Consider the following 26,269-nt stretch of genomic DNA (forward strand, 5'->3'; position numbering starts at 1 on the left):
TCAGAACAAAATAATTTGCTTCAGTTTGCTGGTTAAACTTCTTTCATGCATTAATCATTATAATAAAAATATTTTACGTTACAATATAGTGCTTTTCAGACAAAGTATATTCCATTCACCTGGGTGTAAAATGGCACTGAAAATTAAGCTTGGTTTGGGGTTTTTGAAGGTTACATAAAATAAAGCAAGTCCAAATCACAAAATAAAACTTACTTGGACAAAGGAATTTTCTGGCAAAACATTTCAAAGTTTGTATCCACCATCAAAATACTTATTCAAGTTACTTTGAAAGTCAAAAGGGAGGGATTAATATTCCCCAAGTTAAATTTGACATCCTGCCTCTATATCAGGTGTTTTCACGACTAGCTTGAGTCTGCCTTTGCTTGAGTGAAAACCAAAGAGTATATTTTATTGACTCTTTTTAATGGGTACTTTTGTGTGTGTTGGGCTAAAAAAGACAACAAGGACAGAAATATTCCACAGGATCATTTTTTCTATTAGTTTTTTTAAAAACATAGCTTCAGATTAGAATATATTCAGATGCCAGTATTTACAGTGACTACTGACATATCATGAACAACAAATTTTAATGAAGTTGCATGTTCTTCACTGAGAATATTACTTTGTTTGAGATTTAATCCTTAAGTGTGTTGTTCTTTATTCCATTCATTATTGATGTAGCACTAGCCAGTTCAAGTCAGTTTAGTGAAAGGTTGCTATTTTTCAATGTCATCTTAGCACAAGTGTGTCCTATTTGATTTGGGCATGTATAACAAAAACTACCAGAATATATTGGCTAGAGTGTACAAGTCAAGTTTCTGCTTTTAACTCCATGTTCAACACAAGCTGGAGGTGGAAATGAGATGAAGTTAACAGGAAAAATACAGCTCCCAGTGGAGCCACAGCTGAGTGTTTTGTGTTCATTTCTGTAAACTCAGCTTAGACCGCACATCAGAATGTGGCTTATATTGGTTTATCCTGAATATATTGTCAGCAGTATTACCTGCATCTGAAACTGTGGCAGACAAAAGGTTTTCTAAGTGCAGTTTGTGGCCTGAACCCAGTCTATGGAAACTGCATTTTGAAAGTTCCTTTTTAGAAGTTTAGGTTAGAAATAAAAATTGAAATATTTGGCTATTTAACAGAAAAATATGTACCTTTTTCTTAGAATAAATATATGCAAGCATTTTACATTTTGCAAGCATTTTACATTTTGCAAGCCTAAATGAATAAATGGTAAGTCTCATTTTAGGCAATCCGTTTTGTCTTTCAGTCCAAAACATTGGATGAGTTCACGTTCACTCTTTCCACAGTTACACAGTTCATATTTGTCACAAACACAAAAAAGGAAACAAGATGACTTGATTTCCACCAAAATTCAGCAATAACATTTTTCCAAAACTTTGATGTGGTAGTTCCTTTATTTTCCTTTATGTAAAGGAAGTAAGGAAGTAAAGAAATACATCTGTATATATTCTGTCTTCTCTGTCACTGCTACATTCCTGATGATCTATTGAAATCGGACTGACGCTGGCAATCTATGCTGATTGTGCTGAAATAAATACAGTTAAATGTAACATATGTAGTTAAAACATACATGCAGACTTATGCCATGAAATAGATATATATGTAATTAAACGAGTATAAAATCTAGACCACATGTAGAGGACATTCAGAAATCCATAAAATTGATATATTTGAATCTGGATATATGGTATATCTGCTAGTAATTTATTTTACCACTGCCTAAATGTACTAATTCTAAATGATCTTTGGGTATAAAGTCAACAGACAGACAAAGAAAAAACCAGTATTTTTTATAATTTTTTTTATTTGAGACAGATAGTAGCCTACAGTTTTTACAGCACAAATTTTAGGACAAGCAATAAAAGGAAAAAGATGGCCTGCTTTTAATAGTTATAGGCTATGGGTTGCAATTTTTAAACCATAGCTTTGAGATCAACAGTGGCTGTTTTTGTATTTAGCTTTTGGTGGGTTTTGTTTCTGTTTTTGTTTTCCTAATTTGGATCATTAGTGTGCTTTGAAATGGATTTATGCGATGTGTGCACTTGTTATGCTTTGGTTCACATCAGTGAGTGGTCTTGGCATGCACAAGTTGTTTACCTTTCAGATGACACTAAATTAGAAAATGCACTACAGGAGTGCAGTGTATGTTCTTCAGCATGTAGTGATCAACCTGCATGTGGGACCAATTTAGGACTAGTCAAGGCCTTAACCTCTGACATGTGTGTGCTGTGCCATAATTGTCCAACTCTACAGTTCTGTTCTTAGCTCATTGCAGTACTGGCTAGGATGGTGTGAATTGAACAAATTATTTTTTGGGGTTTTTTTTGAGGCAGGATCTCTTCTTTTCTTCCAGATTTTGTCTTTTTCCTCTGCAGTGTAGGTTTCATGGGATTTTCAGTTCAGGAACTCAGAACTTCATTAAAGCAACAAAAATCAATGTAGGATGGAAACACAGAAAAAACTTATTGAAGTACGAATATAGTTTTCTGGCAGAAGACATTAAATCCAGCAAAACTTGATTTATTTTTTCCAGGAAAGAACAGTAACAATTAGAAGACAGACTGTAGGAGGATTTGGATTAAGTATAAAGGTAAGAGGATTTTTTTGGTCTATTATTCCATATTACACAAAGTGTGTCTTTGTATATAATCAATGTTACTGTTAATGAATGCAAACTCTATTTTAGAGGACTAGAAAGAAGAGAGGAAACATATTCTTGTGTGTTAGATACTGTCACAGCAGGCAACCAGAACTATGCTGCCCTATGGAGTGGAAGGCAATCATTCCCTTAAAATTCAAGCTGACCAACTCTGTGATAAGGTTTTATATAAGAGTTGAGAAGTGTTTTCAACTGTATAGACTGTACTTGTGTTCAACTGCTCTCTAATCTAAATAGTTGTTAATGAATACTAAATTACAGTGGCAGGCACATGGAACAGCCAATAAGTTCATCATCAATTGTCCTACAAAGAATATCACATTAATTCACTGCAATTCTTTAGTGGGACAGAAAGTCTTATTGCTTGCTTGTATTGTTTATTTTTCTGTAGATCAAGCACAGACAGCAATTTATCATGTTACCATGTTTTTGCTTTCTTCAGTAAGATTTAAGAACATATACAAGTGTAGGTGATCCTTTTTAGGAGAGAGAGGAAGGTTTAATAATTTTTATTATTATAGTCTATGATTTTGGAAACCTTACCTTAGTGTTCAATCTGAGTGTAGACAACACAAGATTAAGTTTATCTTCTAAACTCAGCAGTTCTTAGTCTCAAGATAGCAATGGAAAAAATGAAGTGTACTTCACATGAATGCAAAGAGGCCTAAATTATTCATATATAGTGAAAGTATAGATTTTCCTATGAGCATCTGCTAGTACTGACCTTATAAGTGACTCACAAGAAGGATTAATGTGCATTTGTGTTATCATTAATAAGAATATTGCTGAATAGAAATATTAATTTTTAAAAATGTCTTGGTGTGCTTGCTGTTATCTTATTGACCCATGAAGACCTCTGTTCAAGGAAAACTAATTGTTATTTTGTCACCAAAGTTTCTCATCAGTTTGGTCAACAACACTCAAGTTTTCTTGTCCTCCAATATCATTGTAGGTTACAGTTCACTGAAAAATGATGAAGTAATGAATATCAGTGTAAAATCAAGTATATGGGTAAATGAGTTTTTATATGGTGCTAAGAAATAACTGCTTGTAGTAAGGACTTTAGATGACTGGAAAACAAATCTCAAGTCAATAAACTTGATTTTTATGTATACTTTACAATGAGTTATCATTTAGAATTAACATTGTTGACAATCTCAAGATCACATTACTTAGTATTATGGACATTGCATAAAATAAAATATCATTGATAAATATAAATTAAATAGTTAACGTGCAATGGTCTTTCTTAAATTAGTAGAGCACTATATTCTTACCTTTTTAGAGCAAGATATCCATTTTCTAGGATTATTTTATATCATAGATATTTTGATCAAAATTAACCTGAGTAATGGAAAGGCGAAGATACATAAAGTCAGATATGAATAGACAATTTTTAATTTTTGAAGTAACTAGCAATCAGATTATGAAATACCACAAGTACAATAACTTATGAAATAATGACAAAAATGTCATTAAAGAGAAAAGAAATCTCTTTAAAAGAAAGGAAACCCAGACTTGCTTGGATGGTGTAGATTAAATAATGAAAATGAATTCTATGGTCCAGGATTTTCTGTAGATGTATATCAGGTAGTATGATTTATTACTCTAAAATTACTTAATTTTAAAAAAATCAATGTGGGACCTTTTTTGCTAGGTCACTTTATTAGTAATTCTACATTCTCACAAAGATGGACAAGCAATTGGATAGCCAACACAATCTTAAAAAAATAATTAATATAATTTATTGCTATCATAATTTTAAGCTAGTTGTAAGAAACACCTTAGAACTGGAACTTATAGTAATTTTCCTTTTTTACTTTAGTAGGCAAACTTTATGAAGACTCACTGAAATGGACTTTTTATTTATGGCATGAACTGACATGTCAGTTCCAAATACTCTGCAAAGTGCCAGTTTTCTGTTTAAAATGTGTCATTTAATTATGGTATGCTTCTTCTTGCAGATGAATAAAAATTTGCTGTTTTGTTTTGTTTTGTAAATTTCCTGAACTTTAACAAAGAACTCATATTTGTTATTAATATTAAATAGAAATGCAATTATTTTGAAGTTGTGCCAGAAAGTAGAGGTCTACAAGTAACCCTGAAAGAGTGGGAAGGACTGAGGCTTCTCCCCCTTGTCTCAGTAATTTCCACAGCCCCATGTACTAAGGTAGTTTCTGTTATCTTACTACTCCCAGACTAATTAAAGATAGGGGTTATTTAAGGACTTGCTTTCTGGCTGTGGTGCATATCAGAGGATGCAGTTTATCTGAGGTGTTAATTACAGCAGTACAGTGATTAATAGCCCTCACTTTAGAATACTTGCTTGTGCTTTGTTATGAATTTGCTTAGTTTTGGCAATTAGGTTTGGGGCATTATCATGTCTGTTTTTTCTGCTACCTTAAAACACCCATTTACTGTCAGAAACCTCACACGATAAAGTCACCTTTTAAATTTCTCTTGAGTCAATTTTGAAAATGTCTTATCCCACGGCAAGTATTTTGGAGCCTTGGAATTATCTTTTTTTCTTAAGAGCAGAGGACAAATTGATTATAATTCCAAAATTAAACTAATTTTTTTTTTTTTAATTTGTCTTTGAGGGAAAATCTCTTCTCTTATAACCCAGGTGTTCCAACTATATTTGTAAAAATCAGAAATTCTGCAGATTGCTTAAAAAAACCTGCTTGTAGGATTGACTTTTTTCCAAGACCTAAACTTCAGCCCTCTTAAAAATAGATTGTAGTCCGCTCTTTTAAGGTTTGAAAACCTTGTATTTTGCTGTACGTCTTAACTGAAGTTAGTGTTGAAACTGTGATTGAATTTGAAGCAGACCTGCTCTGGTTTACACTCTTCTGAAGGAATTATATTCTCTTTTCTGAAGTCTCCTGTTAAATATTTGTGTGTGAAAGAATAGCCATGGACATAGATGTAGAATTTGGTAAGTGTAGTGTTGTATTTTAGTCATTTATCACATCTCTGACTAGTTTGAGATGCAGAGTTTCAACAAAAGATGCTGCTAAGTGTATGATTTTTGAAAGAACACCCTGTTTTTTCAATAGTTGGAGTGTAGTGTTCCTGAAGAAATAGGCAACAAAATTGGTAGTTCATTAAACAAGTTGAGGTTTGCAGTTAAGTCTGACTCCTGGCTATCAGGACTACAGTACACTGCCATTTTCCTGCCTCTGTTTTGATCATTCTTTTAAAATGGTGGACAGCATCACAGATCTTCTGAGATTCAGTATGACTTTTCAGTTTGACTCAGTCAAAAAATTCAGTGGCAGTAGACCCTAAAGCAATTTTCACTAGTAGAAATGCTGCCTTTTAGTATGAAGTCAGAAAGTCCCCTACATTGTCTAACTCTGGTGATGATAAAGTCCAGCAATTGGTCTGATCTTTTATAAACTCTTTCCTTTAGAAAATAAAAAAGTAATTTCCTTGTTATATTTAGAGCCAAAAACCCCAAGCCTTTTTTAGTAAAAGTTACTGCTTTCAGTTGCCCTACTTTTCATATGTCAAAAACTTCTGAAAAAAACCCTCACACATGAAATCTGGAATAAGCAAAAATCTTTAGGAGTATATCATGTGAAACTTTGAATGGAGGTGTGGATGACCTCTCACCAGTAGTGGCCAACATCCAGGACAGTGACCTTCAAACAGCTGCCAGTGATTAGAGCCTCCTCTGCCTCTTCTAGCAGGACCACCTCCGCAGGTGGGTTGCTGCCATTATTCCAGGCTTATCCGCCCCTGCTTAAGGAAAAATGACAAAGAAAATTTGCTTGACAAAGATCAAGATAAGACTCTGGTAGAGGTCTGAGCCATTAAGTCTTCAACACCATTACTTGATGTATTTTTGTCTGGGATTATAACTACATGTCCATACTAGAGGAAGAGAAAATTTAAAGCAGTGGAAAAGTTGCCTCTGTTCCCAGAGATTTCTTCAGAAGAGTGTCCCCTGAGACTGTAAAACCAGATTTTAGACACACATACATTTTTTTCCTGTACAGGACAGAGAATCAAGTATGGAGAATGCAGGATGCATGGCTGCAGTATCAACCTGAAGTAGTATTCAACAAGATGTTGGCAGAATACATACAGTTTGCTACAAATTGCTAACAGTGACCGGGTATAGATAGGTGGTCAGCTATTTTCTGTTTCCTGTTTTGATTTTTTGTTTCCTAGAATAGTAGGCACTACATCCTTTTACTAATTTAAAAAGAAGCCTTCATGCAGGTCAGACTCGGATACAATGAGAGGAGATAATTCTCTTCAGTAGGACATCACTGAAAGCTTCTTCAGACCTGCCGTGTAAATGCATTTTGGTAGATTCAATACAAGGGAGGAATAATCATATTGTGTGCATTGCAGGCTCGCTTAGTAATAAAAGTAAATTACGGCTTTAATGGAGCCCCGAGTCTAAGGAGGCAGAGAGGCAGTTTTAAACCTTATACTTCTTTGCTGGGCTTTAAATAGAGCAACATGTATGTAACTTGGAAGCTTAGAAAGAAAATGACAAAGTTATTTTTTCTGGTTGTTTGAAAAATTTTGAAAAAAATTAAATTTGTATGTGACTAGAAATCTGGAGGGTATAGGTTAAAACTCTAAAATATATTGAGCTTGAACTCATTATCTGCAGTGAAGCCAACTTTTGCTGTTGCTGTTTCTCTGGTGAAAACTACTGAGAGATATTCAGCAAGCTATAATGCTTCAATTTAATTAGTCTGAATACATCCCTCAGCCTAACTGGAATGATGCTAGCCTCTGGTCTTTGTGGAGTCAATACTCAGTCTGTGCTAGAAATACTGATATGTTCTGTGCTTGTCAACACTCATCTCATGCAATGCCAGTAGAACTTTTCCTGTAAACAAAAAATTGTTGTAATATTACTGAGATCCCTATTAACTCAGTGTTTTTAGGGCCGTTTGCATTAATAGCCACTAGCAAAAGGAACATTTAGCCTATTTAACATTCTGCAGTGTCACAGGAAATTAATCTTTATTCCATGACAGAAAGAGGTGTTGAGTGCAGGAGTCTGTTCAGTTTCAAACACTTGGTGATTGTATGAAGAAGGGACATGTGCTGTTCCTGAGGCCATCAAAATACCTGTGTCAGTCCTTTTCACACCTTGACACCAGATACCTGGACCTAAAAAAGCCATAATTTCCAAAGTAAAACTGTCTGCTGAAAAGAAGAGTAAGCAAATCCTTAACCAGGATTCTTAGGCCAAACAACAATGTGGCAGAGGGTGATTTCTGGTGACCTGAATTTGTACAGCTTGCATTTGAGTGTACACTTTCATGCTCTCTGCAGAGGAAAAAATATTTGTGTCTCTCTATATATTTGCCTTTACCTTCCTTTGAATTTCCTTTTCATTTAAGATTTATTTTTATTACTTTTTTCTTAAGGACTGTAAATGTTTCCAGTCCCAACAGGATAAACTGAATGAAGCAACAGCATTGAATTGTTGTTGAGCTGTTGGAACTATCATCCGGTTTTCATTTATTTCTCCCTATTTATTGAACACCTACTATTCCATTTCTTAATGTTCCTTTTTCTGTTTCTTGTTACTTATGCCACTGCTCTCTTCACTCTTGTGTGACAGACAGAAACAAATAAAGGATGCTTTTGAGATGAAAAGTCCAAACCTTCTTTCTTGTGCTTTTGTTTACCTCCTTCTAGCCAGCGTGAAAACACAGTGTGGTTGCCATTGTAGTTGGATGGCCATTCTGCTTTTACAGGACACATTTCATACATTAAGTGCTCCAGAATTCACAGAAACTGATGTCCTTTTTCTTCAAGTCTGGTAGAGTTCTGAATTCAGTTTCTGAGCTAATGATGGCAACTGAGAACTTCTTTATGTGACACAATAAGGAATTAATCACAATCAAATATTCATTAAAAAATAGAGGAAATGCAGAATCAGAGTTATTTTCTCAGTCTCTCTAAAAACTGCATTTAGAGAAAGGGTAAAATATAACTTTAAGCAAAAAGGTATTTTTAGTGACTGACAAGATTGTCATTTATTCTGTTTTCAGGGTGGGGCAGAACATAATATTCCAGTGGTCATTTCCAAGATTTCCAAAGAACAAAGAGGTGGGTATCAGGTATCAGCTTATTACACTGTGCTTTAATGTTCCCTTTAAAGAAAGATGTATTAAATCTTGAGATTCTTCAGTGTTAAACAAATACTATCAAAAAACAAACCCTTTCTCTCCCATGTCTTTATGATCTCTTCCTCAGAAACTTTCTCTGAAAAAGTACGGAATTGATATTTGGAATAGTTTGTAAAGTCTTCAATGTATTTTTTTTTTAATAAAAGATTCTTGTAAAGCATTATTTTTAAGATGAGAAATAGGAAGGTATTTATAGAATGAAAATGTTTAACAAATTTAACAAAAGACAATGATTTACTGGCTTTCACTTCCCAGTTATTTTCTGGAAGCTGTAGCAGATCAAATGTTTGCCTCTGAAATCACGGTAACACAGCAGGAGAATGCATGACTTCTTAACCTGGTTAGTCAGGTAATATTGAGACAGGGGTGGCAAATTGCAGAACCTTGATAATACTCCTATGTTATTTCAGCATTAGATGCTGAGCTGTGTCAGCCTTTGCAGCAGCTCATATGTTGCAAAATCATTACTGCAAAAAGTCTTGACCATACTTAATAATAACAGAGCTGGTGCTGAATCTCTGTATCAACTGGCAATGTTTTGAAGTTACTGGAATGATACATGGATAATAGTTAAACAGCTCAAGATGTGCACAATTATGAGGGAGGAAGGTTGTGAACCAGTACTAATATGGTGTATTTAATATCTTTGTTATGTTTGTATTTATTTGTGCAAGGCCAGAAATGTAAACTTGGAAACATTTCCCGCCATCTGTAATGCAGTAATTCTAGAATTTAGCTTCTCCTCAACCAAAATGTGCCAGCATAAGAAAAGTCTCACATTCACCCACACAGATAAAGAAAGGTGTGGAGCAATCAGCATATTGAGAGCTGAAAGCCAGCCCTGAAAGGTAGATGTGAAAAGTTGGAGTTAGGGAGGCTAAGGAGGAGCATGGAATGAGTCCCTAAGGAAGGCCATTAGGTTAACCTTAAGAAGTTATACTTGTGACTACATTCTCTTCAGTATACATATAACTAAGTAATACGTAAAAATGTGGCATATATTACATGCAGTAGCTATTAAAATGCTATTAAGCACTTCAGGAAAAATAAGAAAGATATACTTAATTGGGCACACTGAAGTGCAATTTTATTTTTGTCATTATTTTTTTGCTGCAGGAGCTGTTACATTGTTTCTAGCCCCTGTACTTAGCTATGATACAATTCATTACTGCTTTCACTTAAAATGCTGCTGATTTTGAGAGAGCTAGTTTTGAGGGACATCTCCTGTGTAGGAGACTGCTATCTTGAGATGTAGAAAATGTCATGCTGTGTGCCTGGACTAGGGAACTTTGATAAAGAAAATACTGCTTGACTCAAAGCCTGTGCCTCCAAAAAAATCAGAATGTCTGTCCTGCAATAATTTAACAATCCATTGTTAAAGATAGCTAATAGGACCATTCCTTCAAATGCGGATTTGAGTGTCATAATTTATGTCAATATGGATTCAATATAATTTTAAAGCTCATGTAAATAAGTAAAGTTTTTGGATCAAGTCAGATACTAGCCTTTTCCAGACAGTATCTTCTGTAATGATATGGAATACTGTGGGTAATAATTGCATGTAATCTGTTATCATTCCTTAGTTCTCATGTTGGGAGTTATTAACTTCTTTATAGACACTTAAATAATCTTTGTTATATTTCTGGTATGCTTATAAGGTGTGTTTGCACCAGATAGCTCTGAAATGGAACACAGTGTTTAAAAAATGGAAGTGTAGAATTAGATTTTGTAAATGTCTTTGTGATGCAGCTTTGTTTTAAAAATCACATTCAGTTTGGCAATTTTTTTAATGATATATTGATTTTCTAGCTCTTCAGCATATTTAAGTGTTATGCAGCATTAATAGTCCCTGTTATTTATCAAAGATGCAGGATCTAAAAGGTCCTTTATATTTGGTAAAAGCTTCAAAATTAGACTTGTCATTCATAAGTAGCTCTGGAGTCTCCATGTTGCTTTTTTCTCTTTGCAAGAAATGATCTCTCACAGTCAAATAAGACCTAGTCCTGCAGTCCTTTTCTATCCAGAAAAATATACCACACCTCACCAGAATGGCCTGAAAGCTGCCAAAGGACTGATGCATGAAATTTCGTAGTCTAGTGCTTGGGCTAACAGCCTCTTTTATTGTACCACTGATACACTGGTAATTTGGGTTTAAAAAACAAAATACAAATAATTTATTTGGTAGTTTTATGTTGGGGTTTTTATCAGGTTTTGGTTTGAAGTTTTAAAAAATTATGCAAAAACATTAAATAAGAATTCATGTACACAAAATGTTGGATGTTTCGTACAAAGTGAGTGAAAAATATGCTTTCTGTTTTCAGCTGAACTTTCAGGTTTGCTCTTTATAGGAGATGCAATTCTACAGGTGAGTAAAACTGCAAATTATTTTGTCTGTATTTTTCTAGAAAAGTGAAATGAAATCTATGCTTATGAAATGTAGAGTAAGTCTTCTCTTTATCTTTTTAATAACAGATTAATGGAATTAATGTGAGAAAATGCAGGCATGAAGAAGTGGTGAGCTTTTCTGTTTTTTAGTCTACTTTTTGTCTTTTGTAGTTGCTGAAATGATGGTGTACGCTGATAGCAATGCAGTGGTATCAGCTGTTTTACTGTTGTTCCTAAACCAATATGACTGTACCTTCTAACATGACAAGCAACAAAGTGCAATCTTTTCTTCCTAAATTTGTGTAATTGCTCTTCTCAGCTAGGCTTTTCTATATTAAAGGTGATTGTTTTATTATGAAGATTTGAGCTGTACATATTCCAGCATTTCTTCTTCCCGCTTATAGCTGTCAAATTTCAGCAGTGCTACACCCTTCTGGCTGTGCGAGGTCATTTTAATTTCAAAAGCTGTAATTTGCAGTATGTTGGAGATTTGTTGTTTGGTTCTTTAAATAAAAGAAAGAGACAAAAGTATTCATCTGCCTCTCGTCCTCTGGCTGTTCCTTATCAGGGTGCTCTTCTCCTTTAGTTAAGCTGTTATCATTTTGGGTATAAAATAACAGTGTATTAAGGAGATTTCTTCTAGAGAAGGAATTTTTGAGAAGTCTGTGGTAGGCTGGTTCCATAGGTTAATCAGTTTTGTGAAACACATCATGTACTTTTGTTGTATTTGACTTTTTGACTCTTCTTAAGTACTTTCAGATGCAGGAAACCCTATATTTCAGAAAATCATGCCAGAAGTTAGAAGATTACCAAATAAATTACCTTTAAATCCTGTTTAGCTCCAGAGAATTTTTACCTGTATTTTTAAAATAATGTAGTACTGTTGTATTTGAAAGCTTATCTTTCTGAATCTTACTTTGCTGATTCAAGGACATTCTTTGTGTTTCATAGAGCATTCTGCTATATGTCAGATCATCGAACATGTGCTGCTCAGGTATAGAGAGCAGGAGTTAATAAAGATGAAGTTCTGATGAACGGGTTTAGTGCAGGTTGAAAGATTAGATCACTGCACTATTCTTCAGAGTACATTTGCACACTTTTTTCCTTTTGGAAATCTGTACAGCAAATCCTGCTTCATTCTTCAGAGCCTTCATAATACCCCCTTCTGTATATACTGGCTTATAGTCATACTTATATTGCTTTTAAGTTTTGTCTGTGCGACAGTGATCAGGTTGTAAATATTCTATAAGTTTACTGCAGTTGATTTTTTTAATATGCATTAATTTGGCAAATCTCTCAGTGGGATTTAAATGTTGGAAGTTAAATGCTGAAATTAAAAAACATGAGAAAGATATTACTAAAAGTGTAGCCTTGAATGCATACTGAAAACTGGTATGGACATCAGGACTTGCTTTTCTGTTTTCTGAGACATTTTCTTAACCCTCAAAATGATACATAAATCGGTTGGGTATTTATGATAAGGTTGAAACATGTTCAAGGAAAGAGATTTTGGAAAAGCTGAAAGGGGGGATTGACACAGAGTAGCAAGTGTTATCATATTAAATTTTGATTTATACCTTGTTTATCTAACATAATCCGCTTCTCAAACTCCTTGTAGATAATTCTCTAGGAATAAAAAAAATGGTGTCTTATCAGTTTTGAATGTGCATTTATGTATTTGCAAATGGTTTCAAAGTTTAAGAAGCAAATAAATTTTAAATTAAATCCTTATTTTAATTAAGAATAATTTTTAATTTTTAATAGTAAATATTAACTAATATTTAAATAGGATCAAATGTCCATATGACATTTTATAAACTAAAATATGCATAAGAGTTATAAATATATAATATAAAAAAGCCAAAGTAAATGGACTCTGATAATCCATTTTTTTGGAAACATTCACTGCCATATGCTACGTGTTTGTGGAGTAAATTTGTTGTAAAGCTGCTATAGTGGTAATAGATATGGTTTTGCATTGTGCAGTAACCTGTGAGTTTAGGCTTAGCCCTCAGTAAAGGAGAAGTACATCAACTGGTGTGCCAGCAGGAGTTGCAGGTGGGGTTTTGTCTGCAGTGTGTCCTTTGCAGCTGGAGTTGTTCTAGCACTTCTGTCTTGTAGGGTCTTTATCAAATACAGGATCTGTAGCTTTAACCTCAAGGTAATATAGAGAAAATAGGAAGTGTGTGGAGCCTAGTTGCTCGCAGCAGGGATTTGAACAGGAGTTGAAACTTAATTTTCAATCCTTATTGCATCTTGGTACTTTTGAAATGGCTCTGCAAGACACCTGAGCTTGTACCTTTGTTTCTTTCTGATTTTTTCTGTTACTAATTAAGGCTTAGCAGGTACATATGTTAGTGTTTGGGTTGTCTTAATGTCTTAGAAAATATTCCTTGTAAAGCAGTGTGGAATTTTTTTCAGTGGGTAGTGCTGAAGATACCTGTAGAAAATTCAGTCTTATATTTGCAGTGTGACTCTGATGAGAATTCTCTCTTTTCCTAGATGCAAAACTTGTTGCTACTTGTGGAAACTTTTTAAGGATATGTCATATCTTCATAGCTCTGCAAAGAAAAATCTGTGGCATAATCACTGCAGCCTATTGTATGACACTGGTATTTCACCTTGCTTTACTGATAACTGTACTATGGATATAAAATTATTTGAATTTCAAAGTTAGGTAGTTTAATCAAACTCATGTCATCTTTCATAGCAGGGAGAATCTTTCCCCAATGTACAGTGATCTTAGTTATCTTAATGTTGTGGGCACTCTGTTGGCTTTATTGTCTTTCATTACTTTTGATACAGATCATAGATAGATAGATAGACAGACAGACTGATAGACTCCTATATGCCTAGATAGGTAGGTTTAGTCAGTTCTTAATGTATTTTACTGGAAGCCTTTACATGGTTCCTTTATGATTATTTGTTATCTTTAGATGAGTCACTTAATCTTGAGTTTAGTTTTCTGCTTGTAGAAGGTGAAAATATTATTCCTACCATGAAAGCATGATGAGTTTCTATCAAAGACTGACTGTCAGCTTGTTGTTTCTCTTGGGTTGTAAAGACCCCCAACTGAGTACAGCATAACATTGCTTCAGTTTTAGTGCTCTCATGTGGTAAGGTAAATACATGATCTCTCTAGTGAAGTGTCAACACAGGAGGAGGTTGCAGAAAAAAAAGTAATCTAGCAATTCTCTTAAAAAATATCTCACAGGATCTCTCAAACTGGCAGTTTGAGCCCAAAAAATGCAATATTAACTTGTATGTAGAAGGAGAGTCCATTGTATCTGTTAAATTACATGACATTGTGCTCCTTCTACTCATGATTTATTAATTATTCCTCTTCCAGTAGACTCTCCTTTAAATTTTACAGCAAGAATTTTAGAAGGCTGAAATTAGGATTATTCACAGGCAGACCTATGAGTTTCAGCTTTTGTCTAATTAATAAGGTCCAACAATGTGTAGTTTGTCAATCTAGACACCTAGTGGATATGGTTATCCGCCATAATAGCTATGATTATTCTTAAGGCTGGAAATTAAAGTATTTCTAGCTTTTACCTCCATTTATTGTCCAACTATAAAGATGGGTAGACGAGCACCAACATAATATTGTTGTATGGACGTTTGTGGTGGTTCTGGGTCTAGCCACTACACCACCACCAATGGACAAGGTTTGGGGAGAGAGTGAGAGGCCCTTGAGCTACTTCTGAGTGGCTACGAGTAGGAAAGTATGTCAGTTCAGTTGCAGGGGCCAAAAACCTTGTGTTGGATCTACTGTTCAGGGTTGTAGCGCACCAAATCATCTAGAGCCAAGGTAGAATTCCAGTTGAATGAAGGCTGATATGTTTAAGATTGTCTCTGTTCTTAATGCTGTGAATAAAACATCTCAGGCAGTATTAATAACTATGGTTACATATCTCTTTGGATCTTAGCATCTAGTTTTTTTCTCTTAGGAAATAGAAGAAATTAAATGACTATAGATATGAAGTAATTTTTTATTTCTTGCATTTGGGGAACATTCAGGGAATGTTTCAAATGAAAAATGGTAGCTTTCATGTGTCAGCTAATGTGGCATTCCGACATTCCTTGAAAAGTAACAGGAAAAGCTCATGTAGTGGCAGGTAAGTATAAAGACAGAATAGGTATTTAGGCTTTGGTGGATTTTATGTAGAGGTAACTACAATATGTAGCACTGTGGTTCAATTCACCCACTGCTTGCATTTTGCACAAGACACTGTTTTTTTCCAGCAGAATGACCTGACATGAGATGTCCTCATGCACTGCACTGAATCTTTTGCTTCCCCCTTTTCCCAGCATTCACAGCAGGGCTGCAACTGTGCTGAATCTCCATGAGTCATTTGTGTTATATGAAACTGGCAATGTAGGGATTGTTGTTGCTCAACTGCAATCATCTGCAACTGATGAAACTCTTACTCTGGCCTGTTTCTTTAAAACTATGGTTTCATTCAAACTGATTTTTAAAACTCATTATGAATAGTTTTGGCAATGTTTTTTGTAAATGTTTTTAAGCAGAAGAATAGCATATTAGATTTTTAAGACAGGACTGGAAACCAAATGATCTGAAATTTCAATCCATCTTGACTTTGCAGGTGTGTCTTTTGGTAAATTATGTTTTTTATGTTATCTTTGTTTCCTTAACTGTGAAACAGAGACCTAGACTATTATCAGATTTAGCTCTCTGAATTCTATGAAGTACTTCTGAATCTATTATAGAAAAGTATCTCTGCATTGATATTTGCAGTTTCATGAAGTGATAACAGCAACCTGCAAACACAGATTACCACCTTCTCATATTGCAGAAATCCTGTACTTTATAACTCACGGTACAGCCATTTAATCCTTTCCCCTCTAGACAGAATGGCAACTTTAAATCTGGAAGCTGCACAGTTGGTGCTTCTAACACTGTAATCTAGGTGCAGTTTTTCACTTCTGAATTTAAAATTGAAATGTAAACTTTCTGGAAATCCAATACTTTTACTCTTTCTGTACAGCTGCTAATCTGTTTTCTATCTGAGACTTGAGTAATAATAATAATAACAATAATAACAACAATAATAAAACTGATGTCACTTTACCTACCCTGGCACAATTAATGAAAATACCTGTTATTGAATATCCTTAATGCTCATTTAATTTGAGCTAATAATAATCTGTCAAATATTTCAGCACAGATTTGAAATGTGTCCATCAAGTGGAAAAGAATGTAGAAGCTGTAAATAGTCTACTGTTTTCTGTAAATACTTTACTATGGAAATGCCTGGAATCTGGATATATCCTGGAGTAGTTTTCTTAATATGTGTTCATCTGCTTTTCTAATCTGGTTTTAGCTATGTCTTTTTATTGTTTAATTTTTTTTTATTGTGCTAAACTCAGTAAAATCTTAAATTTATTCAACTACTGTCACATTAGACTTTTACAATATGTTAATATGTTGCTCGTCATCCTAATATATATTTTCATTTCTTTTTCTCAAGATACCTGTAGATCTATTAGTCATTTTATTAAGATTTCATCTTTTAAAACTACTCATCATTACTGCTGAGTTTTAATAGAAGGGAGTAGAACATGCTGTCATGACTAATACCAAGCATACAGGATTAATATTGTTATTTCCTTATTACATGGCTACAGTCTTCAAAGCAAAAATCCATTAGAGGTTAGTGGGATAGAGTGAAAGATTGAATCACTAGTTATGGCACAACATCCTTCAAATAACTGTCCTTGGTTCCTCCTTTGTCATACAGGTCTATTAATTCTGAAACCTGAGCTGCAAAGAAAAAAACAGTTGAGGAGTGGATTTAAAGTGTGTACCATCAAATATGCTTTGTTTGTGACCTTGTTTACATTGATGTTTTTGCTGTAAAGATTCAGGTTTCTCTGCTTCCTTAGGAAGCAAGTAGAAATATTTTCATGTTTTATTTGTACGTGTGTGTACTTCACCCTCCAAAAGACTTTTTGAAATATTTCATGCTGCACAGCATCTCCCAGCTGTGGAGCTACACACACTTTAGTTCAGGGACTCAGTGTTTTCCTTTCTGGGCATAGCCTCCAAAAGGCAGAAGAAGTAAACATACACAAAACACTCCAACTTAATGTAGGAAAAATGAAAACTCCTATGGGCATGGAAATTATCTTCTCTGGTCACTATTAAGAAGATTTCATTTACCCATAAGGACTAGAAAATACTATCCAACTGGAATCAGTTACATTTTCTTTAAACAGGCAACAACCATGTGGTATACACTGAAAGCAAATGTTCACCTCTAAAAGGCAACTTCTGTATTTCTAATGGCTTGATTTGGACCTGAGAGAGCACAGTGGACAGAATAGAGCAGGTGCACTCATTTAACTAGCCAGGAGGGGTCACATGTAGGAGGCATGCTCAAAGAAGTGCAAATGTGCACACACATAGTTTTCTGACAACTTCCCAGCAGTTAAAAATACCTGACTTCACTCATCAGAAATGTCATTGTTCTGGCTATAGTAAAATCAAATGGGTGCCAGGAGAAAACTTTTAATCCAGGGGTTATCTAACACCTGTACATATTTTTAGGTCTTTTTTTCTCTACATTGGGTCTTTGTCTTTTGACAGTTTGTTCGGTGGAGGAGGAAGAGGAAAGGAGAATGGACTCTATATAATTTTTCAATAGTATCCAGTGTTGGCCTGTTCCAGCCAGATACAAGGAGGTTTCCAGATGGCCAACCCCATACTTCTCAACCACTAGTATGGTACAGTATGGTACTGGTGTTTTGGTATCTGTTTGTCAGCACTGGGCCTATTTCTAGATGTATTTTTTTCTTGCTTTTGCCCTGATAGTACTGATGTCTTCATACAAGTTCAGTTTGGTAGTACCTGTTTCTTGTCAGCTGTTTTGGAAAGCTGTGGCCAGTACAACAGCTTGCAGTAGTAAGAGTTTCACAGGTCACAAGTGTGCAGGTCTGGTTACTGAGCAAAGCAGCTCTTCAGTAAAAATTACAAGTTACATGTTCTCTGGATTTTTCTTCAGAGACCTGCAAGAGTTGGTACCTCCCTGTGCTGTTAATACTTTTCTGAGCAAAATGGGAAATAGTCACTGCTCAGGCTGAATTGGCGTTACCAGGATAATGACATATATCTTTAAAATAGGAAATGTTCATAGCTCTATTTCACTTCACATGCCCTTGTCAAGCCAGTAGTGATTCAGAGCATTTAAAAGATTCTAATTGTGCTGACCTGTTAAAAGGAAAGTTCAAGGGACTGTTCTACATCAAAAAACTCCCATATTTAAACACTGGCTTGCAATAAAAAGTACTGAGGATGTTTCTAGATTTTCTGAAATGCCTTCTCTTCTTATACTATTCTGAGTATGATGTACTTACATAGTAAATGAATAGACAGGCATGTTTCACAAAATGTCCATCATGTCTCAGTTGTCTTGAGGTTATGCTGACATCTTTTGTTCAGTCATGTTTACATGGGAAATCAAATACAAAACATATTCAAAATCCCCTGTGCATTTCAGATCATGTATGATTTCTGAATCAGTGATTGCAGAGAAATGTTGGTGAGAGCTAGGGTTTACCATAATGCATGCAAACAAATAAAATATTTTGTTTAAATATCCATCACCCTGAAATATTGCAAGGTTTCACAGAGTGTATAAAGCATCTTTCCATCAATTAGTAAGTGAGGTTTTAGGGTAAAGTCAATCACCTGCACAACAACGGCAACAACAAATCTCTGAAACAGAGTTTTTTCCAATTAAAACATTGGGAGCTTTGGAAATTGAAAGCATTAAGACATTTAAATTTTTAATTTTACTTCTACAACTGAAGCTTTTAGTATTCCAGGATCTTTATATCTCAACAGGAAAGTGCTATCTAAAAAGGGCCATGCTTTTTTGAATCAAAGCATCTCTGTATAATGTTCATTAGATATCATGGAGTTATGTAGCATCAGCAGTGTTTTTCTTATTTTCTGAATTTTTATAGAAAGTGAGAGCACAGAGAAAATTGTAAAACTAGAATTATTAAGGTTTGAGAGACTTGGAATTTCTAAAAGTGAGGCCTGTAGTTTGTGCATTTGTGATATTCTGGCATAATAACCCAGCAGCAATGTAATAGAATTACACAAATCATTCTGGTTTTCTTTTATTGTTGATGTTGCCAATTTTGTTTCAGAAAACACATTCACTCTATATAATAGTCTACAAATTATTGTTTTTATAAGATTTTATAGTCTCAAATGGTAATTAACTTCTGGCAAGAATGGATTTCTGTGGTGTTATTGCTCAATTAAGAAAATAAGAAAAGGTAAAATAAGGGTTGCAATGGGATAAGTAGCTTAATCAGTTTTGATTAATATATCAGATTTATGCTTAATTTTGAAAGTTTCAAAGACCTCATTCTATAAACTGATTAAAACTGTAATTCAGCACTTTTTCATCATTGTGCTGAAATACAAATTATCTTTTTACTTCTTTGGAATTATATGCTAATCTTTTTTGTTTCCAAAATATCTGTAAATGTTCTCAAGTTAATCAAAATACAGCACGAGTACCTCCAAATCCAGTTTTGCCAAGACCTTTAAAATTTAGACACTGATGAAAATGATCTTAAAAATGTTAAGGCAACATTATTTCTAAAATTTTCAAATTACAATATAATTATATTGGATCTCAGTTCAGCAGAATACATATGTATTTGCCTAAAATTATGAATTTACATATTTTGTTAAATTTTTGAAGAACAAAGTAATTTTCTCAACTTCAACCAGATGCAATACAATTAATCTGGAGCAGAAAAACAGCCATTGCATTAAAGGGCATGAAAGTATGTTTTTATGCATTTACTCAGCTGAGAGCTTTTACCACTAGGCACTTTCCCTGAAGTACTAAAATATCTTTCTCAGAGATTAGATCCTGAGCGTCCAAGAAGCTTAGCAGAATTAACTGCATATATTGATCTAAAACATTACTTCAAATACAAATTTGTCCAAGAATTATTTTTTTGTCATATTGAAGTTGATAACATTTAGAACTGAACAAATGGCAATAGGTTTGTACAGTAATATTTATTCAAATATAAAATTAGAATTTGATTTCAAACTCTTTAAGACCACTTTTTATTAATTTTTCATGAGCATTTATATTCTGGTGCTTGATTACTGTGAGTGTTCATGAAAACTAAGTGTTAAGGTCGTATTTGCCAACAGCAAATTTTATATTGAATATGTAAATGTGAAATTTGCCACTGGCTGTGTGTTTGACCCCAGCCTTGCAATGGGATTAGTGTGAGCAAACTCTTGTTCTGGGAATGATCTTTCTTTTTTCCCCCAGACTTGGAGCTCTGCCTAGTCAGGCAAAATGTTCAAGCCATGCAACACTTGTATTGTTTTCAACAATCATAGATTCATATCTGTTCATAAAATGTCTTAAAATTTAAGACTGTACTTCAAAATGCTGTGTCAAATGGAAGTTTTTCACTCTTCAAGCATTAGGAACAGGAACAATAGCTGGAATGTTTTACAGTCAGGTAATGTGTATGCATTTTGAATACTACTAATGAGCCTTTCAAAAATTACAAACAAAACAAATGTACTTGTTTAGTAACTATCTTAGAAATGTCATAGAGGATTCAACCAGGAAAGCATTTTTTTCTGGTAAATTCGATTTGTGGGAACAATTTGACTAAAAGAGCAGGAGATTTTTATATTCTTAATAGATTATTAAGCAGCTTCATTGTTTTGTTAATAATCAGGGTTAGAAAACTCAAACCAGTCAAGTTCATTACTGTAATAATAATAATAATAAAAAGTGCATTATGATCAACTATGAAAAGAAAGAACTCCAAATTCTTTAAATTAATAGTTTGATTAGAATTATTTCTTCCTGTACTCATTACCTGCAAAATTTGGAGACCTTAACTCCAAGTTATTGTCTAGTTTCTGTTGCAGCTTACTAGAAAAAGACATTTCCACTTTTTACTTTGTTTTTATTTTTACCCCTACTTAAAAAAAAAAAAAATTGTTGAAAAAGAAAAACTTCTGTATGAAGCTTTTTTTAGTATAATGTCTTCCAGCAAAAGAAAAATACAAATCCATTCATTAAGAGGGTTTCTAGTGATCTTTATTACAGTTGTAACTGAGAATCATGCAGATAAATGGAAAATTCTGCTTTATTCTGTAAATATCACTGATTATTTCTCATTATGTAACATGGGTAATGTCTTTAGCCTTTTGCTTTAATTTCTATTTTGTATGACTTTTGTACAGGGAGTGGAGAGTCATAAGTGCCTAGGTCATTCTTCTAAGGTTTTCCTGGCTAATTGCTGAAAGATGGCTTATGGTTTTGAGAGTTGATATACAATGTTTTTCTTCAATTCAGCTCATGGTTATGTGCTGGATTCTGCCATGTTCTCGTACACTGTTGGATAGATCATGCATTATACATCTATTTTTCCTAGAACAGTCATTGCATTGTTGTGCCATATATGCCATAACACCTGCAGACCACAAGCAAAATATTAATATTCTACATACCAGATACTGGTATTGTTACCTGTTGTATTGGTTTTCACATTTCATTTATTTGTAATTTCATGACTGAAGCTCTGGCTTGTATACAGCACAGAGTTTTTCAGTTTGAGGCAGCTCTTATCACCAGAAAGTGTCATTGCCATATAGTCTGTCTGTTTTTTTCCAGGTTGATGGATGGTAATCAAAAGCTGACTTAAATATATATTGGAGAAATCTGTGATGGGATATTTAGTTGGTGTATATTAGACATACCTTAAATAATCTTTTTTTTTTTTTAGTCCAAGAGAATATGTCTTATTAAATTTCTCTGCTTTCATTTAAAGATGGTTTTATTGATGTCTTACTGTCTGAAACTCCTATTAGAGAATAGCAATGCAAATGATTTGTTGGTAGCCTACAAATAATTAGTAAATTACAGTTCTGGCTTATTCTCAACACTTCATATTATATTGGACTAAAATCCACTAAAAGGATACCATTTGTATGAGTAATAAAGGTTGATCCCACAAGGGTTTGTGAAGATATGATGAGTAGGAAGAATTTCTACATATTATCTATGTATTAAAATATGGCCTGCTTAAAAGAAAGAAAAATATCTTTGAATTTTTATGTCATGCATCCTTGAAGGCAAATATGCAAAGCCTCTGGAGCCTGCTTAAAACATGTTACAAGTGCTGCAGATGTTGACATTTTTCTGAATATTCTCCATAACTAATTAAAAGGAAAAAATCCCAAACAACATTCTCAGCACAGACTACCATCACGGTTGCTTTCTGATTATTAAGAAGTCCAAAAACTTTGTATCTTAAATAAGAAATCCTCTGTAGATTGATGGGAAAGCTTATTGTTCATCTGGCTGTCCACACCAGTGCGCACACGATGCTATTTAAGCCGGTGTAGAAATCAGTAGATGCTGTTACAACACTGGTGTAAAGGCTTCTCCCATTTTTGTAGTTTTGTTTGCTTAAGGGGTTCATGCAGTCCTCCCAAAGCAGCTTTGGTCAACATCTGTTTTTGACAATGTCAGTGAAATTAATCCCAAGCAAAATCTGGCTCCTATGTAAATTTCTGAGATATACTGATGAGAAGTTTACTGACATATATACAATTGTAATGAAAGTGTGTTGTATGTGAAGATGAAACTTACGCGTAAACCAAACAAGCTGAAACCACAATTAGGCTTATGGATTTATAATATTTGACTAATGGGGGGGTTGAGTAGGTTGCCTAAATAAAAGTGGGGATTTTATCACTCATAGAGTTGTAATACACAGTTAGAAAACTATCTTAAAGCTTTGTATTGTCAAAAAGTATTCAAGTTTCCTATTTCACATTAAAAAAATGTAAATTACATGCTGTTTAGTTTCAACCACACTGGGAAAAATTCCATTGGTATTTCTGTCATTTTCAGTGTTGTTAAAGGATTTGTCTTGTTCCTCTTAGCCAGTTGCTTTGGAAGCCATTACATATATAATTCAAAAAGATGTGTTCATGAATTAGCTTCGACAGAGAGTAGGTGCCCAGCAGCCAAATACGTAATCACTTTTAAAAAATGAGACATCTGTGAGCATTTAAAGTAGAGGACTTTGTAAAACTGTAGAACTACTAAGTACATTTACTGTAGCTGAATAATCCTGGAGAAGCAGAGTCATTCATGGAGTAGATAATGTGAAAATAAAACTAGGCCATTCTGAGCTCTGGCACGTACTCACTACAAATAGATATGCTGAAAAAGCTCATAAAGCTTGGAATAAGTTTGTCTTGAAGTCTTCTAGTTCTTTGGGATTTTTTTTTTTTTTTTGGTATTTTCATAGGTATTTTCTTGTCATGAATAGCTGCCTATCACGTAGAGCTGAATGGCTATTAAATACATCTTTGTGTATTTCTTCTATGGACCACAGTCCCACACCAATAGGTAGTCCATAGGTTGAGAATCATTAACAAGACCCATTGTTTGGTATTAAAATGAACATTTGCATTAGAATCAACCGTCTGAAACTCGGCTAGAATGAGTCAAAGAATATACTGGTAGATTGTGGTAAATAATGTTTTATAGTTGGAATCTATTTAAGGAATTGTTGTTTTTCGTATTTCAGAATATAGTATGAAATGTTTCAGTTCAAGGACCCAAAATGTCCCATATGACCTATGAGTCTCAGACTCTGGGGTGTGTTCTCAGTTTTGGAAGACATAGCATTTTAAAAATTTCCAATTCCTTGCTTTTCATAGTTTCTGTGTTGGAGTAATGGCCTTCTAATTATTTAATATGAACTCCTATGACCAGTACACACAGCCTTTAGTGAAACAGAATTCAAAATTAGGGTACATGACTTAAGAATGAAAATTAAGAACTTACAGCGATATTTTTCTGTGTGATATTATTGAAACTAAGATTAATGAAAGAAAAACAGGAAAATGCTGAAGACTTTTCCTTTAATATTTTTTTTGCTTGCATTGATATCTTTTGCTGAGGCACTCCTATATTACTTTTCAAAATATAAACATGGAACTAAGCAATAATTAGTTGCAGCCTACTATTACTCTGACTGAAAGAATAATAGACATTTTAGTGTTGATTGTGGAGTATAAGAAAGGTTAAAGATTTCCAGAAAGCTGCTGTTAGATCTTTTAAACCAACTTGGAAGTACTCCATTCCACAAGTGTTAGACTTAAAAGTTTGAAACCATATTCTTTTTCTCAACTTGATTTTGAATAGATCACTGAAAAATCAGTAGTATCTTTTTATCTTGGAAGTTCATTGAAGAAAGAACTGATAGGAGTCTATGTCCTCTGTTTGATCTGTATTTGGTCTTCTATTGCCTGGTGGATGTTTTTTATTTTGTAGGTTAATTATATTTTCAATTTTTTTTTTTTTTTAAATTAAATTAATCTCTTTCTCCTACCTCCTCATTACACTTATTCATATTGCTTGCATCTGATTATTTTAGTTATTCCTGTGAAGAAAATTCTGTACATGTCTCTCAGTGTTAGCTAATATAAGTGGCCTACTTGGCATGTAGGCCCGAAAGATGATGAAATCTATTTTTAAAGGAAGATCACTTAGTTTTCTACTAATGCTTTTACAGCAGTCTTGAGGTTGCATGTTCTGATACGTCTGTGACTAAAGCCCATGAACCTGTGAAAACAGGCAGAGCAAGGATCAATGAAGGAAGCCTGAGTATAGCTATAAGATGAGTGGTATGATGCTGTACATCTGAGTATGGAAAGGGAGTTTCAGTGGATCAATGCCGTGTATATTCCACAAGGTCCTTTGTGGACACGCTTAGGCGGCACTCTGCCAGCACCTACGTGTGCACCCGATCTCACCCTCTGTAGTGGTTTGGTCCAAAATACTCATTACTGTTTATCTTCTGTGAGATAAGAATTAGGAGAAACACAAAGCAGGCACCAAACTTGAAAGAATATAAAGAAGTTTATTAACAGACCTAAAAGAGGGGAAAAAAAATTATACCATACCTTCAGAACTCTCCTCCTCCCCCCACCTTCCTCCCTTCTCCCACTGACAATGTGAAAAGACAACCCTTAAGATGTTCAGTCTGTTTACCACTTCCATAATAACCTTGTTCAGTCCATTTAGAAAGAGAAGTTTCTTCTTGCTCGTGCTATGAAAACATTATCACAACGAGACAGCCGCCCACTTCCAAATATCGTTCAGTCCATTTAGGAAGAGGAGTCTCTTCTTGCTCATGCTATGAAAACATTATCACAACGAGACAGCCGCCCACTTCCAAATATCGTTCAGTCCATTTAGGAAGAGGAGTCTCTCTGCCTGCGTGTGAGTCCCTTCCCCCGACTTGCAGCTTTTCCCGCAACTGCTTTCGAGGGTCCACTCTTGAAGTTTTCTGGGGTACAATTTTAAGGTTGAGCTGTTCAGAAACAAGAGCAGAGGCCCTTCTCCCTCCCTGGGAGCAAAGGGTCTTCCTCATCTTCATCGTTAGGACTATCTCTGGGAGCATCTCTAGGAGCTGAGGTTTTCTCCTTTCCCATTTGGAGCAAAAGTCCTCATCGCTTCCATCTCTCCCTGTCCAAACTTCTCATGAAATTACAGCTGCGTCAGCAGTTGAACACTCCACCCCCCATATCTTCATGAAATTACAATGGGATACTCTGATATATCATAGCTTCACAACAGAATTTCAGCTTTAAGCATCTCCTCTTTCTCTTCCCTCAGATTTTCAGCTCTTCACAGCAATAAAAGGGTTAATCTCACCTCGGCCTTGCAGCTGTGTGGCTTACTGAAATCTTGGCTGCAGTGGAGGGGGGGGGGGGCGGTTCCGAGCCACTCTGGCTGCCCACAGCCCTGCTGGGGGGGGGGGGGAGATCATCCTGGAGCCATGGCCCAGCCTAGAAACGAGAGAGAGCTTGGGGGGGAGGGGGGGGGGGAGTTTGTCTATTCTTAAGTGTGTATCACAGAGGTGGTCACAATTTTAAGTGGCTTAAAGAATTGTCCATATTCAAGCTGGCCATCTG

At 34.7% G+C, this 26,269-nt stretch overlaps 1 protein-coding gene across 6 annotated transcripts in view; it reads left to right on the plus strand.

Annotated features, from left to right (window-relative positions):
- Positions 1-26,269, plus strand: part of SNTG1 (syntrophin gamma 1) — a 334,795-nt gene that overhangs the window by 191,286 nt on the left and 117,240 nt on the right. For 3 of the 6 annotated variants that reach the window (XR_007199924.1, XM_048286500.1, XM_048286498.1), the window contains exons 4-8: positions 2,561-2,617; positions 8,719-8,776; positions 11,178-11,221; positions 11,329-11,370; positions 17,855-18,001. Coding sequence is in view for 5 of the 6 variants with exons in the window: in XM_048286500.1 (XP_048142457.1) it covers positions 2,561-2,617; positions 8,719-8,776; positions 11,178-11,221; positions 11,329-11,370; positions 17,855-18,001 (348 nt within the window). In the remaining variant the exon portion in view is untranslated. Of the gene's footprint in view, positions 1-2,560; positions 2,618-8,718; positions 8,777-11,177; positions 11,222-11,328; positions 11,371-16,813; positions 17,066-17,854; positions 18,002-26,269 lie in introns of those variants that run through there. The other 3 variants (XM_048286501.1, XM_048286502.1, XM_048286503.1) reach the window with 3 other exon arrangements.

Source organism: Corvus hawaiiensis, chromosome 26, assembly GCF_020740725.1.
Source record: "Corvus hawaiiensis isolate bCorHaw1 chromosome 26, bCorHaw1.pri.cur, whole genome shotgun sequence".
Lineage (NCBI taxonomy): Eukaryota > Metazoa > Chordata > Aves > Passeriformes > Corvidae > Corvus > Corvus hawaiiensis.